General features: G+C 46.0%; 1 protein-coding gene across 1 annotated transcript in view; it reads left to right on the top strand.

Moving 5' to 3' along the window:
- The window catches only part of sdk2a (sidekick cell adhesion molecule 2a), a 69,095-nt gene that overhangs the window by 20,960 nt on the left and 30,945 nt on the right, over positions 1-17,190 (top strand). Inside the window, exons 10-26 of the mRNA XM_056287915.1 lie at positions 1,391-1,558; positions 2,016-2,118; positions 2,964-3,140; positions 3,457-3,593; positions 5,563-5,710; positions 8,052-8,192; positions 10,913-11,094; positions 12,325-12,440; positions 12,663-12,858; positions 13,723-13,821; positions 13,944-14,135; positions 14,499-14,620; positions 14,792-14,901; positions 15,189-15,339; positions 15,560-15,797; positions 15,894-16,009; positions 16,394-16,583. Of these exons, the coding sequence (XP_056143890.1) occupies positions 1,391-1,558; positions 2,016-2,118; positions 2,964-3,140; positions 3,457-3,593; positions 5,563-5,710; positions 8,052-8,192; positions 10,913-11,094; positions 12,325-12,440; positions 12,663-12,858; positions 13,723-13,821; positions 13,944-14,135; positions 14,499-14,620; positions 14,792-14,901; positions 15,189-15,339; positions 15,560-15,797; positions 15,894-16,009; positions 16,394-16,583 (2,586 nt within the window). The remainder of the gene's footprint in view (positions 1-1,390; positions 1,559-2,015; positions 2,119-2,963; positions 3,141-3,456; positions 3,594-5,562; positions 5,711-8,051; positions 8,193-10,912; positions 11,095-12,324; positions 12,441-12,662; positions 12,859-13,722; positions 13,822-13,943; positions 14,136-14,498; positions 14,621-14,791; positions 14,902-15,188; positions 15,340-15,559; positions 15,798-15,893; positions 16,010-16,393; positions 16,584-17,190) is intronic.

Below are 17,190 nucleotides of genomic sequence, written 5' to 3'. Positions count from 1 at the left end.
TCAGTTCCTTCTTTCAGGTTGAATGAGGTTATTTGAAATAATGGAATTCCCATCACCGTGTTGTTTTCCATACGTAGTGACGCACATTGACTGTTGGAAGACAGTTTGGGCAGCACGGTGGCACAGTGGTTAGCGCTGTCGCCTCACAGCAAGAAGGTCCTGGGTTCAAACCCCGGGGTTGTCCGACCTTGGGAGTCATCCTAGGTCGTCCTCTGTGTGGAGCAGGGCTGTTTTAACGTCTGGGCACGCTGGGCAGTTGCCCCGGGCCCCCACGAGTATAGGGGCCTCATGCCAATCTATGTATGTTGTGACTTGCTGTCAATAAATAAATAAATAGTATACGACACTAAACTGTAAATATTTGTTATTGGAAAATGCACATTTTTTTAGCATGTGTTTTACTAAAGGTAATGAATGTTTAAACACTGATTTTGTTGGATGAACCAATAAATATATGTTTGATTTTATCAGCCATTTACACTTTTATTCCTGTGAGTTGTTGTGTAGGTAGGGGCCCCAGTGTACTGCTTTGCCCGGGGGCCTGTAACGCTGTTAAGACGGCCCTGGTGTGGAGTTTGCATGTTCTCCCCGTGTCTGCGGTGGGTTTTCTCCGGGTGCTCCGGTGTCCCCCGCCATCGAAAAGACATGCATGTTAGGGTTAATACTCCTGTCTGTGCCCCTGACTAAGACACGGCGAGACGATCCCCGGGTGCTGCACGGCGGCTGCCCACTGCTCCTAGCTAGGATGGGTTAAATGCAGAGTGTAATTTCCCTACAGGGATCAATAGAGTATATCAAAATAAAACAAAAAAACAGATACACCTGCAGTTATTTTATTTTGTGATTAAAACGGTTCGGGACAGTAGTCATTAGTTAAATTATTCACAAAATAGGCCGACATAGGCGTGTGTGATTTTGGATAAGCTTAGTGCATCTTAGCCTAAAGCCCGGAAACTACCACACGAACGCCTGCACCAAGACGTGGTCTGACCAAGGCGGAGATGCAGGCGTAGTGTTCGGTTGTATTTGACACCAAACTAGCACTCTGCTGCCTGATTTTGCCTGGCGTACCCTCTGCTGCACCCAGAAATTGGCCCAGGCGAGTGAAAAACCGCCATGCACCCAACAAAATTGTCACCATGTCTGCGTTAGCACCACCGCTGCGCTTGTGCCGTCCGGAAACTAGAGCCTGTTATGTGCACACGTCAGAATTGTGACTAAAACTTACTCCGGAGATGGGTGTTCTCTCCCGACAAAATGTTTTCTCATGAATTTCTATCTGCTTTTCCTTGTTTTTCCTGACTCCCCAATTACTTCCTCTCCCTGCTCCTGTAATCCCCTCCCCCATAACCTTCCCTTGCTCATCGATCATTTCTGTCCTTCCCTGCAGGCGAGCGTGTCTTGGCGAGCGGTTCAGTCCAGCTGCCCCGGTTCACCCTGCTGGAGTCAGGCAGCCTCCTGATTAGTCCCTCCCACCTGTCCGATGCCGGTACATACACCTGCATGGCCAGTAACTCCAGAGGCATCGATGAAGCCGCCGCTGACCTGGTGGTGTGGGGTAAGCCGATATCAGAAAGCCTTGTGAATAATATAGATTTGCTATGTTTGCCTGCGGCAGAGACGATTTTCCCTTTTGTCATCCTTAATAGAACTGGCAGACCGACATTATCCGCTTTGTTTGACAAATAATTCCTTGCAACAAGTGCCAGAACATTTGAAAAAATACCATGAAATGGCATTTAAGATATGGATGTTGAGTAGAGGAAATCTGTCAGCACCGTGAAGTGCTGACGAGTGGATATCCACATATTTTTCAACGAGTAACATCCACTACCGTAAACTCCCCTCGCTCTGTGAGACACCGCTCTCACCGGCGGTGCGATTCCGCGAGATGTTGGGAAACAAATTGAGAGATGGCTGTGGGAACTGAGTCCAGTGTAAACCTTGGGGGGGCCTCAGTTCAATCAGCCGTGCAAACAGCGAATCTGATGGGTCACCTTGGTGTGTTGCTGCAGCACGGACCCGCATCACCAAGCCCCCACAGGACCAGAGTGTCATCAAAGGGACCAAGGCTGTGATGTCCTGCGGCGTGACCCACGACCCCAGCGTCACTGTCAGGTAAGACGAATGCTCGGGCCGGGATATCCCAAACAATATTAAAGGATTATGGTGAACACCCCCCCCCCTTATTACTTTTTTTTTTCCCCAAGTTTTTCTAAACGCACTCCCATTGAGAAAACAAGCTAGTATATCAACAACGCACTTACTTAGCTCGTGAAATCCGCAAAAGATCTTGTTGCGTTTATCCGCCATAAGATGACCTCCTGTGGGACGATTGCGGAAGTCTAGCAGTCAATTGGAGGAATTAGGCAGTCTCCCTCCCTCTGTCTCTCCGGAGTGTGATGGAGCGCGGGCGCATGGGTCTGTCTCACGGTGAGTGGAATAATGTCTGTGGAGCCCGGTGATTAGAGTGCCTGTCACCTATGGGCCCATGGCGTTGATTGGATCGCAGGGTAAACAGGCGAATATGTAAACAGAGTAATAACTTCAGACAGCGCCCTTAATTAAACACAACACAGAGGAGATTAGCTCGGAGAGCCCAAAGAAGTCGCTATTAATCACGAGAGCGTCGAGTGTGTGCGCGCGCGGGTGTGTCCGCGGACTCGTGTGTGTGTGTGTGTGTGTGTGTGTGTGTGTGTGTGTGTGTGTGTGCGTGCACTTAATGAGAAGGTGTTGCGTGCCGCTGACAGCGAGGGATGGGTTTTAGATTCAAATCGCTTTGCCGTCAGACCCGCGGCTTTTCATATGGTTTTACCGCCTCCAGCATTTTATTGCATGAACCGACACAGAGTGTGTTTACTGACGGTGCCATCGCAGACATTATGATAAAGTGTGTGCGCGTGTTTTTTCTGTGCGTGTGTACCACTTATGTGCGTCTGCATGCGTGGGTGCTGTTTGCTCAGGTACGTGTGGGAGAAGAGCGGCTCGGTGATCGACGTGAACGTGTCGCCTCGCCTGCGGCTGGATCCCGACGGGATGCTGCACATCTCCCAGACGTGGTCGGGCGACATCGGAACATACACCTGCAGGGTGACCTCGGTGGGCGGCAACGACTCCCGCAGCGCCCACCTCCGAGTCAGGTCTGCGCCGCCGCTTGTCCTCACCCTGCCTATCCCCCCCCCCACCCGTTCTCCCTCCTTTTTGCATTTAAATGGCAACTTGGATATAATGGATGCATGTTTTTTTTTTCCCCCTACGGCTTCGTGCCGCTCTTCTCTTTAATCCATCAAACTCGGTGGCATTTCACCAAACGTTCAACAATGGAGGCATCTTGTCTGTTCCCCGTGTTATTTGCTCTCTCTCTTTCTTCAATTCTCTTTCCCCCCCCTCTTTGTCTCCCACTTACAACTCTCTCTCTCTCTCAAACACACACACACATGCGTGCAACATTAACAGGCAGCTACCCCACGCCCCGGAGAACCCAATAGCAGTTCTGAGTACGGCGGAGAAGAGGGCCATCAACCTGACGTGGGCGCAGGCTTTCGACGGCAACAGCCCCCTGATCCGGTATATTCTGGAGGTGTCGGAAAACAGTAAGTGTTTATTGTGAATACAGAGCATGCCGCTCATCATTTAGGCAAGCATTAGCCAGGAGCACTTCAATGGCCAAAGTCTAGACACATTATTGTGGTTTATCCATGAGGGGTGTGAGTCTAGGCACCGCAGTTATCAGGCGTTCTAACCGTCCTAAATGCAATTTTGGTGCTACTCTCACGAACTAGGAAGGTTATCAATATTCCTTTAATAGGGAAAATCCCTTAAAGGTGCACTGGTATTTAGGAGAGCTCGAGAGGTGTCCTAGCCCATTAGAAATTCCCGGCAGATACCGTTGAGACTAAGCCTTGATTTTACATTCCTGGGCAAGAAAGGATGCGTTGGGAATGCCGAGCTTTTGAAAAGAAATCATCTTGATCCGAATGGAACACTTTTTGTAGCTGTTTTTCACAGTCTCTCCATCATCTAAATCTGGTGCCATCTCCATGGAAATGAATGGTCTGCAACTCTTCACTTTTAGGCAATCAGAAAATTTTCAAAAAAAAAATCCAATAGCAACGATTTCGGTCCTTCACAAACATCTATCAATAGAATAATAAATCAAACTTACGTCTCCTCCACCAGTGTGCATATTCATTTATTTTCCCAATGCTCAGAGAGAAGTACCACAGAAACGAGCTGCCATCTTGCAGTTTTCTTTGTTTCAGAGTGTTGCTGGTGCCATAGATGCAAAGCAAATTAAGATAATTGTCCCAAATGGGACGAGAATGCGTTTGTGACTCACAAGTGTTGCCATAGCACAGCAAATTGTGATGGATGCCTAAGCTATTTGATTATTGATAGATTTGCCAGATGGCCTGGGTCTATGCGAGACTAAAAGGGTGCCCGGCGAAAGCAGCCTCAAGCTCTTGGTTGAGCACAGCCGTGTTCCCCCTGGATCCCATTTACCAGGTGGCAAAGGCTGTTCCCCAAAAAGAATGGCTGACGATGACACCCTTTCCATACCCTCTTGAGATTGTTCAGCTGGATGAGGAAAATTGAAACCGGCATTGAACCTGTAGAATTATATTCACACTAAACTAACGCAATAAGAGCATAGCAACATAAGTAGGCTACAGGACTACTAAGTAGGAATCCTCCAGTATCACTTTTCACTATCGATACCAATTCCAAGTAATGAATCTAAGTATACACTTACACTATATAGTATATACATATATTACACTATATATATATATATATATATATATATATATCTGTGATGGCCTGGCGGCCTGTCCAGGGTGTCTCCCTGCCTGCCACCCAATGACTGCTGGGATAGGCTCCAGCATCCCCGCCACCCTGGGGGCAGGATAAGCAGTTTGGATAATGGATGGATGGATGAATCTAAGTATCAGCTGATACCATGTACTGATATGATCCTGAAAAATGCAGACTTACTCCCATCAGTTTGGAGTCAATGGACAAAATAATTGAGGTAATGAAAAAAATTACAATTTGCCAAAAAATGCAGAAAATCAAACAATCGTGCTTTTGTTGATGACATGTTACTCATGGCCTTTGGTATTGGATTTTAGTCTTGGGTAAAATCTCTGATACTGATTGTCCATTTTAGCCTGGTATCAGCTTAACTGGTCCCAGTTTAGTCAGGTTGGTGGTGTTGATGCAACCCTACTATTAAGTCCATGAAATGTACTGTATGTGTGACTTCAGACTGCAGTGCACCCTGCAAAAAAACAATAGTATATTCACTGTGACCTTGGTCTCTGGTTCGAGGTGTCAGAACACAGTGATGTAACAGCTTCTAAGAGTGTGAGTAGTCATACTTTTAACACAATCCCTAAGAGTAATTCTGAGACATTTGTTAGCTAGAGGCTAATAATATTTACGTATTATGTGCCAAAAATTGATAAAGAAACAAGTTCACTCGTCATCACTGCTGACATCATCATCTTTCTCCGTTTGTAACTCTCATCCATCATTTGTTCAATCGTCCATCCATCTCAGATGCTCCATGGACAGTACTCCTCGCCAACATCGAACCAGAGTCAACAGGGGTGACAGTCAGCGGCCTCATCCCAGCCCGCTCATACCAGTTCCGCCTGTGTGCCGTCAACGATGTGGGCAGAGGCCAGTTCAGCAAGGAGACTGAACGGTGCGTGCTTCAAAAAGGCTGTTTAAATCGTGTAAAAAAATCATGTTGACTCTCGGTGTAACTTGATGTGAACACTCACTCCCGGGGCTAATAACTCGCTGACACGCGGAGACCCCTAACAGCTCCGGGGCAACCCATTTATTCCCCTTCGTCTTTGTTGCTCGGTCCAAATTCCCACCACTGATTCTTTTAAATCCTTTTTCAGGCAACTCTCCTGTGGGCATGACTGGGAGATGCACCGGCATGGGGGCAAGGGAGTTTTTTTTTTTGCCAAGAGATAGTGGAATGAGCCGGAATTGTGCTTTGTGAAGACTTGATAGGTGCACTGACCCGGCTTCATCTCGCGCTCTTTGTCTTCCGTCTCTCTTTCTCTCGCTCTCCCTCTTTTCTCGTTATCTCCAGCTAACTGTGTTTGGCCGTCTCCAGGAGTAAAATACAGACGCTGGCAAGTCTGTGCTTCTCACAGGCTTAAAGCTCTGGGGAACGCTCTCGAATAGTGCAGTGAAACTCTCTTAATCACACTCACACACGGCACTCTCGCTCTCTCTCTCTCTCTCTCTCGCTTTCTCTCTTTCTCTGCTTCTTAATTTCTGAAAAACATAGGGGAAGGTCTGTATCCTTTTGTTTTTACTGTGTATGGCGATTGTTGTGTTTTTCCACTATGTATGTGAGTATTTGTGTTAATGTTGTTGTCTCTGTATCGCTCTCTCTCTCTCTCTCTCTCTCTCTCTCTCTCTCCTCTCTCTCAATTCAATTCAATATGTGCCTTATGGCATGACATACGTTTGTGTACATATTGCCAAAGCATGTAAAACAACAACACAGCAGTGATTGTGATAACAGCAACAACAACAATGATTATGATATCCAACAACAACAGTAGCAATAGGTGCTGTCACCCACTGTCTCTCAGGTTTTGGCAGGAAAATGTACATTTTGCTGCAATGCTCGCCGCTGGCCTCCCTCCCAGGACCACCCGCAGCTTGCCTGCGTCGTCCATTTCCTGGTACTCTGGAATCACATGTTCCAGCTCCTGGACAAAAAGCCCGTTGCTGTTTTTTCAAATGTGTCACATTTAAGGAGGAAGTGCACCTCTAACTCCACCTCATCTGTCATGCACTGACCACATGTTCGATGCTCTTTTGGCAGCCACGTCTTTTCAATGGCTAGACTGTGGTCACTGAGCCTGTATTTGGTGAAAGAGAGAGAGCGATACAGGCTCACTGAGCCTGTATCGCTCTCTCTCTTTCTCTCTGTATCTTTCTCTGTCTTTCTTTTTGTTTCTCTCTCTTTGTCTCTGTATCTCTCTCTCGCTCTCTTTCTCTTTGTCTCTGTATGTCTCTCTCGCTCTCTCTCTGTGTCTCTCTCTCGCTCTTTCTCTCTGTATCTCTCTTTCTCTCTCTCTTTGTATCTCTCGCTCTCTCGTTGTGTCTCTCTCTCTTTCTCTTTCTCTCCGTATCTCTCGCTCTCTCGCTCTTTTATTCACATCAGTGCACATACAAAGACACAGACAGAGACATATACACAGACACACAAACATATTGTACCCCTACACAAAGAAACATACACAGACACATTCACAGACTAACAACACAGACATGTGACTACCACTGCAGCGTACAACTCTCAACTCTCTGCGGCGTGCCGTACAGAGCCTGTCACACGTCTGTTGTGCTTTACACATTTCCACGTCCCCTCTCGGCTCAGGTCCTGTGTGAGTGTGCCCAGACAAGACAGCACTGCTGGGGGTTGAGTGAGCATCTCTGGGAGCAAAGGTTTTTTTTTTCTCTTTTCTTTTCTTTCAGGCATCTCCCAGCACACCTCTTTGATCCTAAACACTGTTCTTTATCTCCTCCACAGCAGTGCTGGGACAAGGGGAAGAAATCAAGATGTCATCTTAAATTGACTTAAGGGAGAATTCTGGCTGGGTTTCTTTCGCCCTTTTTCCTCTGTGTGTGTGTGTGTGTGTGTGTGTGTGTGTGTGTGTGTGTGTGTGTGTGTGTGTGTCTCTCAGTATAGCGCTGGCCTATTTTTTTTTCTTCTTTCTTTCCAAGGCCTGTTTGATCCTTGTCATCCTTGTCAAGTGCTCCCTCAGAGGATGATATTACAAAGAATATCTTTTGGACGCAGCCGAAACCAAAGTTGGGCCAACTTTTGTTCTGTGCCGTCCTAAAAAAAAAAAAAAACCACACATACACAAGCGGGCCTTCTTACAGTACGAATTGATGTCTATGATGAAATGACGTGAAAATATGTAGAAACTTCTGATAATTAATGCATGTCCTCGCCTGTGTTGTCTCCCCCCGCTCCCTTTTTTGCCTCTCTTTCTTCCCTCTGCCAGACTCTCTCTCCCAGAAGAGCCCCCGAGCGCCCCCCCACAGACCGTGATTGCCAGCGGCCGCACCAACCAGTCCATCATGATCCAGTGGCAGCCGCCCCCGGAGAGCCATCAGAACGGTCCGCTCCAGGGGTACATCATTAGGTAAGACGATACCAACGTGGACAAAATCATCCTGTGGAGGGGACTCCCGCGTGCCCCCCCCCCCCCCCCCGATGGGATTCGGATATGATGAGAGCTCATATCGTGGCCACCTTTAATTTTACACTCTGCGACAGTTATCGACTTCAAATTACATATCCTCCCTCTTTGCTCATCTGCTTTCAACACCATGTGGCTCCTCCTCACACTGTGCCTTGCCTCCCTGCAGCTAGCCAACATGGAAAACAGCAGCACTGTGGAAGTTGTTTTTGTTTGTTTGTTTGTTTTTTGTTTGTTTGTTTAAATGCTTGTTTTCTCATATGCCATTAGCAAGGCTCAGCGGTTTCAGTTTTTATTTTTCAAAGCCATCCATCATGCCGAATTTCGCCACAAGAGGGCACTGTTACATAACCTCACACAAACAGGAACAACTTTTGGATCCGTGGAAACATAAAATCGGGTGAAAATCAGTTTAAACCGATCTGCTCCTTCTGATGATTAATGCATGTCCGAAAAATACCCGGATTTTTTAAGTCTGGGTATTTTTCAGTGAAAATTAGTAAAAACCAAATCCGCTGAGCCTTGACCATTGGTTGTTTATTCCGTTTTAAAATGTGTGTAAACAGTGGATATAGAAAGCCCATACAACACAGCCCTGTTAAAATGGCAGGTTTTTGTGCTGCAGAAAGATGAAACCAAGATAAACCATGTCAAAACATTTTTTGGAAATTGCAACATATAAAAATAAAAGGAAAAACAATCAAACATTTTAGGAAAAAAACGAAAAATACAAAACTAACAATAACCTGGTTGCGTAAGTGTGCACACCCTTTTATAATTGGGGATGTGGCCATGTTCAGAATTAACTGATCACATTCAAACTCATGTTATGTAGTAGTTGGTATACACCTACCATCAATTAAAGTGATGGTGATTAACCCCAAATAAAGTTCAGCTGTTCCTGTCGGAGATTCCTGACATCTTCCTGGTTGCATCCAACTGCAAAAGCCATGGCCCACAAAGAGCTTACAAAGCATGAACGGGATCTCATCGTTGGAAGGTGTTGATCAGGAGAGGGGTACAAAAGAATTTCAAAGGCATTGGATATACCCCGTGACCCTGAGAGCAGGGTAAGCTACAGTGGCATCACCAAGAACAGGACATCCCTCCAAAATTGGTGAGAAGACAAGAAGAAGAAAATTGGTCAGGGAGGCTGCCAAGAGGCCTATGGGAACATTTAAGGAGCTGTGGGAATTTCTGGCAAGTACTGGTTGCTCCCTACATGTGACAACAATCTCCTCTATTTTTCATATGTCTGGGCAATGGGGTAGGGTGGTAAGATGGAAGCCTGTTCACATGAAAACAAAATCCAAGCCCGGCTAAATTTTGCAAAAAGATACATCCACTCTCCCAAACCCATGTGGAAAAATTTGTTGTGGTCTAATGAGACCATGGTTGAACTTTTTGGCCATAATTCCAAAAGGTATGTTTGGTGCAAAAACTACACAGCACATCACCAGAAGAACGCCAGACCCACGGTGAAGCATGGTGGTGGCAGCATCAGGCTTTGGGGCTACTTTTCTTCAGCCGGAACTGGGGCTTTAGTCAAGGTGGAGAGAATCCTGAATAGTTCCAAATACCGGTCGATTTTGGCGCAAAAACTTCAGGTGTCTGCAGGAAAGAGGAAGAGGAATTTCACCTTTCAGCATGACAACGACCCAAAGCATACACCCACATCAACAAAGGAATGGCTTCCCCAAAAGAAAGGCCCAGCCAGAGCCCAGACCTGAATCCAATTGAAAATCTGCGGGGTCTCCTGAAGAGGGCTGTGGACAGGGGGTGCCCTCGCAGTTTGAAGGTTCATGAACGCTGTTGCAAGGAAGAGTAGGAAAATATTACTATGTCAAGATGTGCCAGGCTATAGACTCTTAGCCAAACAGACTGAGTGCTGTAATAAAATCAAAAGATGCTTTAACAAAGTATTAGTTTAGTGCACACTCATGCAACCAAGGTATTGTATTTTTCTTTTTTTTCCCCCCTAAAATATTTGATCGTTTTTCACTTTGTTTTTATAGGTTGCAATTTCCAAAAGAAAAGAAAAAGGGTAGGAAAAAGTTCTGACATGATTTATCTTGGTTTCATTTTTTTACATCACAAAAACCTATCTCCCCCACCCCCCTTTTCTCCCCAATTGTACCTAGCCAATTACCCCACTCTTCCGAGCAGTCCTGGTCGCTGCTCCACCCCCTCTGCTGATCCGGGGAGGGCTGCAGACTACCACATGCCTCCTCCCATACATGTGGCGTCACCAGCCGCTTCTTTTCACCTGACAGTGAGGAGTTTCACCAGGGGGATAGCGTGTGGGAGGATCACACTGTTCCCCCTCAGTTCCCCCTCCCCCTTGAATAGGTGCCCCGACTGACCAGAGGAGGTGCTAATGCAGCGACCAGGACACATATCCACATACGGCTTCCTACCCACAGACACGACCAATGTCTGTAGGGATGCCCGACCAAGCCAGAGGTAACACGGATTTGAACCGGTGATCCCCATGTAGGTAACGGAATAGACCGCTATGCTACCCGGACACCCCAGAACCTTTCATTTTTAACAGGGGTGTGTAGACTTTTTATATCCACTGTATCATCTAACCGGGTCAATTGCAGTATCAGATGCTCTTGTGTTCGACCCACTGGATCGGTCTCTCTCCTTCCCATCTTTAGGTACTGTCTGTCAGGTCTTCCCGTCGACTGCCAGATAAAAAACATCACCAGCCCGGATCAGACCAACTTGCTGCTGGAGGAACTTATCATCTGGACCAATTACGAGATCGAGGTGGCGGCTTACAACGGGGCGGGCAGGGGCATCTACAGCCACAAGGTCACCGAGTGGACCCTGCAAGGAGGTGAGGGGCAAGATGCCGAAGCCTTCTCTCACCTAAGGTCATTCGATTTATCCCTCCAATGTTGAGCCAAGGAGCGAAATGATTCCCGTTCCTGCCAATCTGTTTTGTTTCTCTTATGCAAATTAACTTTGCACATTTAGAAGGTGGCAAAGGAAAACACGCGTCAGACCTGTTTTGTTTCGAGTGCCATAAATAGATTTGAACTTTGTTTCACTGAAAGACTTTGCACATGCTTCAGAAGAGGTGGGTATGCCGGGGGGGGACAGTCTCTCTGAAGCCTCAGAAAACCATGCAAATCATACAGTTGCTTGACTGACACCTTAAAAATATACTTTTGTGTGATGCCTGTGTATTTGTAGCTTTCACAACACAAATGTGATGGTTAGAGTCTTGTGACTCGACGTCAAGACAGAAAGTTAATTATCAATCAATCAATTACTCAATCAATCAATTAATCAATCAATTACACATCAAAGTAGATATATTATGGCTTTTTGGTGTTTAAGATGGGACTGAGCAGACAATTGCAGCTAGATAAATGAACCGGACTTTGTCAGCGAAGCCACTGTGGTTGCCCAGATTGTCAGTTTGGTTGCCCAAAATTGTAATCCTGGCAGATACGGCAAGCAAAATCTTGTCATGAATTCCCCCATTTCCCTTTCTTTGCTAAGATCTAAAAAATACTACGAATGGAAATGGAAAAACAAAAACATCCACATCATCGTGGGTAAATAATTAAAATGCATGTGTTTAAAAAAAAAAAGCCAAGGCGAAACATGAATTTCATTTAAATGTGTTCAAAAAGGATCAAAGACGGTCTAGGAAAGTGTTGTAAAAATAAAATTAAAAAGAGAAACTGTCCTGTCAGCTTTATTAGGTGTGTGACTCCACAGTTATTTTCCTGCACTTGTCAGGATGGCATTCCCACTTCAGACAAACTGCTCCAAGGCACACCTCGAAGCACCCCGCGGCAAACCCCCCCCCCCCCCACTGAAATATGACTGGTGTGTTCTTCCCTCCTCAAATGAGCTGAAGGGAAAGATAAGGAAGAGCAGACCCCCAAAAAACAAAGTCTGAATCATCCCGTCTTGAGTTAACGTGCTGCCGAAAGAGCTGCCTCGTGAATCCTAGCCTTGCTTTTATTCAACTCTCTCTCTCTCTCTCTCTCTCTCCCCCCCTCTCCCTGTGTCTATCTCACTCTTTCATTTCTCCTCTTTCTCCCTCCCACAGTGCCTACAGTACCGCCAGGAAATGTGCAGGCAGAAGCTGTAAATTCGACAACTATTCGTTTTTCGTGGAGTGCCCCTAGCCCGCAGTTCATCAACGGGATCAACCAGGGGTACAAGGTGAACGGGACCTTCACTGCTCGCTAGTGCGCTCTAGTGGAAAAAGATAGAAGAGCCCCTGTTGTCATGTCCCCCCAGCGAGTTAATCTATTGAAATGTGTTTTGGCAGGCATTGCTTTTATCCAATTACCCTTACAGACACTGATATCGTTTGACATTTGACTCTATTTATTCATTTTGGATTTATGATGGGGTTTTTTTACGATGCCACGTTATTTCCAGCTGCTGGCGTGGGAGCCCAACAGCGAGAACGAGGTAACCATGGTAACAGTGCGTCCCAACTTCCAAGACAGCATTCATGTGGGCTACGTCCCAGGGCTGAGGAAGTTCACTGAGTACTCCACCTCAGTGCTGTGCTTCACCACGCCGGGGGACGGACCCCGCAGTCCACCGCAAAGGCTGCGCACCCACGAGGACAGTAAGCATTACCGTCGATGTTACTCGATATCAGAATAATAGAGAAGAAAAACCAAGGCGCTCGGCTCGTGTGAAAAAAGGATAGCAGGCCTTTAACACATCGGCAAGTTCAACTGAACATCATGAAAATATTTGAAATAACTGGTGTTTTCGGCGTCTTGCCCTCTATCAGGGAGTTAAAACAGACCTGCACAGGTGACAATTTAACAAAAGTAGGCGTTGTCAGTCAACATGCATCATGGTCAACCAACTGGAATAAATGCGAGCCTAATTCTCCGACGGGTGGGAAACTATCGGAGATTTAAGGGGACCACAAAAAAATGTACCTGTAATTGAACATGTTGCTGTAGTAAATCGGCCGTTCTAAATTGTCCCTAGGTGTGAATGTGTGTGTGTCGGCGTTGTGATGGTCTGGGGACCTGTCCAGGGTGTCTCCCCGCCTGCCGCCCAATGGCTGCTGGGATGGGCTCCGGCATCCCCACGACCTTGAGTAAGGATAAGCGGTTCAAATAATGAATGAATGAACACGTGTATAACAATAAAAAAGAGCCAAAACTACACTAGAAAAATACACCGGAATCACAATGAAATATTTGAGTATTTAGAAATATAAAGGTGATCATATTTATACAAACGCATCATTGCATGAAAGAAAATGGGTCAGATCCAGAGCTTGGTTTACTCCAGGATGGTGGGTCGATCAAAGTTTAGAAATCCCGAAACTTTTCCGTTGATTAAATTATTTAATCCTGTCACTTCAATGTAAAGACTCTGGAATGTGATATGATCTATACCAATAGCTCTCAGACTGGATGGAAAGCCATTTCATTGATACATTTACGGCTTGTTTTGTTTTTGTTTGCAGCCCCTGGTGCTGTGGGACACTTAAGTTTCACTGAAATCCTGGACACCTCGCTGAAAGTCAGCTGGAAAGAGCCTCATGAAAAGAACGGCGTACTCACGGGTAAGCATTAAGGATGACTGGGTCAACTAACACGGTGTCTTTCGTTTTATAGGTTGCGTTAGACCTGCGCGCGCTTGTTGATACTTCCCTTGTTGATTTATGCCCTGTTCTGCTTCTGCCAGGTTATCGCATTTCCTGGGAGGAGTTCAACCGGACCAACACCCGGGTGACCCACTACCTGCCCAACCTGACCCAGGAGTACAGGGTGACGGGGCTCACCGCCCTCACCACTTACACCATCCAGGTGGCAGGCATGACCTCCAAAGGCCAGGGCCAGCTCTCCTCCTCCACCATATCCTCCGGCGTACCACCAGGTTGGTGGTTAGTCTGTGTAGATGGAGCCCGCTTTGTGCCTTTACTCAAACCCAGATAATAGCCATGGACAGCCTAGTAGTATATCTCATAAAGTTGGTTTCGCTGGTTGATGGCAGATTCTGTACTAGAAATATTTTCTCTCATTTCTGCGAAGACCTAGAAAATCATTTGAATCCGAATCATTTTTATGTGATGAACACATTTTCAGATGACAGATATTTGACTCAATGCTTTGCGTGATGTAACTCAATTGATGGATACTTGATCTCTATTTTTATAAAAATTCACACAGGTACTAGAGGATGTTGTGAAAGTGGATGTATAAATGTAGTTATATTTCTTCTCCACATTCCCTCCAATAGAGATGCCAGGCCCTCCCACCAACATAGCCATCGCCAACATTGGACCCCGCTCTGTGACTTTGCAATTCAAACCAGGTTACGACGGCAAAACCTCCATCTCCCGCTGGCAGGTGGAAGCCCAGGTAAAACCCCACAGCTTAATTTATATTTTAACATGCATAATAGTCGTCTGAGTTTCAGACGTGCTGTGTGACAGACTGATGTCAGTGTAGAAATACCGACTTATTTGTTGGGTCTTTCTTTAAACGGCCATTATTGCGCCTTTCCCCCCTCCCTTTCTCTCTGTGTTTCAGATTGGTATAATAGGAGAGAACGAGGAGTGGCTAATGGTCCATCAGCTGGTTAATGAGCCTGATGCAAGATCACTGGAGGTGCTGGACCTGAACCCCTTTACTTTTTACAGGTGCGCACCCATGCACGCACACCTCAGACACTTTTTTTTTCCATATCACCAAGCATGCAAGGTTTAAACACTGACCCTAATAGAATTTATTTCACTTCCGAACTCAATTTCCCATTATTTCCCATCACTGACAACAAATACAATTAGAAGTGAATTTGTAGCTCCCAAGTGAGAGCCAAGAGCTAGAACGAAACACCAGGAATCAGAGAAGAGAAATGTGCATTAAAATAGGCAAACAACATCCATAAAGAACTTGCACTGATTTTTTTAATCCCCTCTTCCACTAGGTTTCGTATGCGCCAGCTGAACATAGTGGGAACCAGTCCTCCCAGTCAGCCTTCCAGAAAGATCCAGACTCTGCAGGCTCCTCCAGATATTTCCCCCGCCAACGTTACCCTGCGCACAGCCAGCGAGACCAGCCTCTGGCTTCGATGGTTGGTAGGTTGCTCCTGGCTCAGTAGTCTTTTCTTCAAAGTGTCATTCGTGCGCTTATGCTAAATACATGTTGTTCAGAGATATTACTTTTCTTTAAAGCTCATCTATTCGGGATATGGTAAATAGTGAAAACTTCTGTGAACTCCATCATGAAGTTACTTATATTAATCTTACTTAAAGTGGGGGGAAAAATGGAAAAAAACCAAACATCCAATCCTCTTAGCCTCTTCCAGAGTGGGAGTACAATGGCAATCCAGAGCTGGTGGGATATCGGGTGCAGTACTCCAAAGCCGGGTCTAAAGGAGGGGTTCTTTCCCATGTCATCATGGACCGACTGGAGAGGGAGTTCACCATCGAAGACCTAGAGGAGTGGACAGAGTACGAGGTCAGAGTTCAGGCCATCAACGGCATTGGGTCTGGACCCTGGAGCCCCCCAGTACATGGAAGGACCAGGGAGTCAGGTGAGAATGGAAATATTTCGCATACGTTAACGTGTCCAGATTCACACAGGTATGTCAGTAGCCTGTTCACATTTGAACTTCGCCCTATTGCTGCAGTGCCTTCTTGTGGTCCAACCAACGTGTCAGCTTTTGCCACTACTTCAAGCAGCATCCTGGTTCGCTGGGGGGAGGTCCCAGATCCGGACCGTAACGGACTTATTCTGGGGTACAAGGTCAGCTCTATACATCTCACCATCAAACTCAGAATCTGAATTACAGTAATGTATCCGCTAAGTAAAATGGCCGTTCAAGGACTTTGTCTTGGGTAGTTGTTGCTGACATTATAAGATGCTTACATTAAACAGGACTGACACACTAAGTACAGGGGGGCACAAAAACATACCAGGACCTCAAATATAAATAAGCACACATGTACACAGACATACAAAAATACACTCCAAGTTGATTTGGTACTACATTAGAGCATTAATATAGTTGGAAACAGGAAGGCGTGTGTGGTTGGCATTATAATTTGTGCAATACATCTAATGATGAACAACTGGATAATATTCCTACTTCTCCATCAGTATAATGTTCCCATGTGCCTTTCTTTTCAGGTAGTGTATAAGGAGAAGGATGCAGACACAGTACCTAAGTTCTGGACAGTGGAGGGCAATACTAGCCATAGTGTCCAGCTGGGTGGTCTGGGCAAGTATGTCCTCTATGAGATCCAGGTCCTGGCCTTCACACGGATAGGAGATGGCAGGAGTAGCTCTCCATCCATCCTGGAGAGGACCCTCGATGATGGTAAACAGGATGCACATACAAACTATTTTTTACATAATTTGTATGTTTCTTTGAAATAGAATTGTTATCGGTTGTTGTTTTTTTAGTTTTGGCAATAACTAGATCCAGACTATGCACTTACTGCATCGAGAGTGCACTATACCCATTAAGATACAGGAAGCAAATCCCCCATAGGGTTACGCATAGGCAGATGGAGGCAGCATAGAACAGGTGGCAGGTGGAATAGAGGTGGGTGAATAGCAGCCAAGGACTCATAACGGCAATGAGAACAGGAGCCAAGGACTTGTAACAGCAATGAGAGCAAGAGCTGCAGCAGCAGCATAATAATAGCCATACAAACTGGTGGTTTCACTAGTTAAATGACCTGCCCTTTCCTGCTCTTTATATAACAATTCTGAGTTTTTAAATGCAAAGCACTTGTATGAACCTGGCTTCTAATTGAATGACTCATTCACTCACAGTCTGATGCCTAAATCACTAATCTCACGTTTAGTTGTACCATCCACGTAGACTGGGGCAGTTGTGTGTGTGTGTGTGGGGGGGGGGGTGTTGCAACCTCCTCCAAAATATTTTGAGTGTGTGCATCTAAAGATATATGTTGTTGCAA

This window comes from Lampris incognitus, chromosome 10 (genome assembly GCF_029633865.1).
Source record: "Lampris incognitus isolate fLamInc1 chromosome 10, fLamInc1.hap2, whole genome shotgun sequence".
Classification (NCBI taxonomy): Eukaryota; Metazoa; Chordata; class Actinopteri; order Lampriformes; family Lampridae; genus Lampris; species Lampris incognitus.
This window is presented reverse-complemented; position numbering and strand designations above follow the sequence as displayed.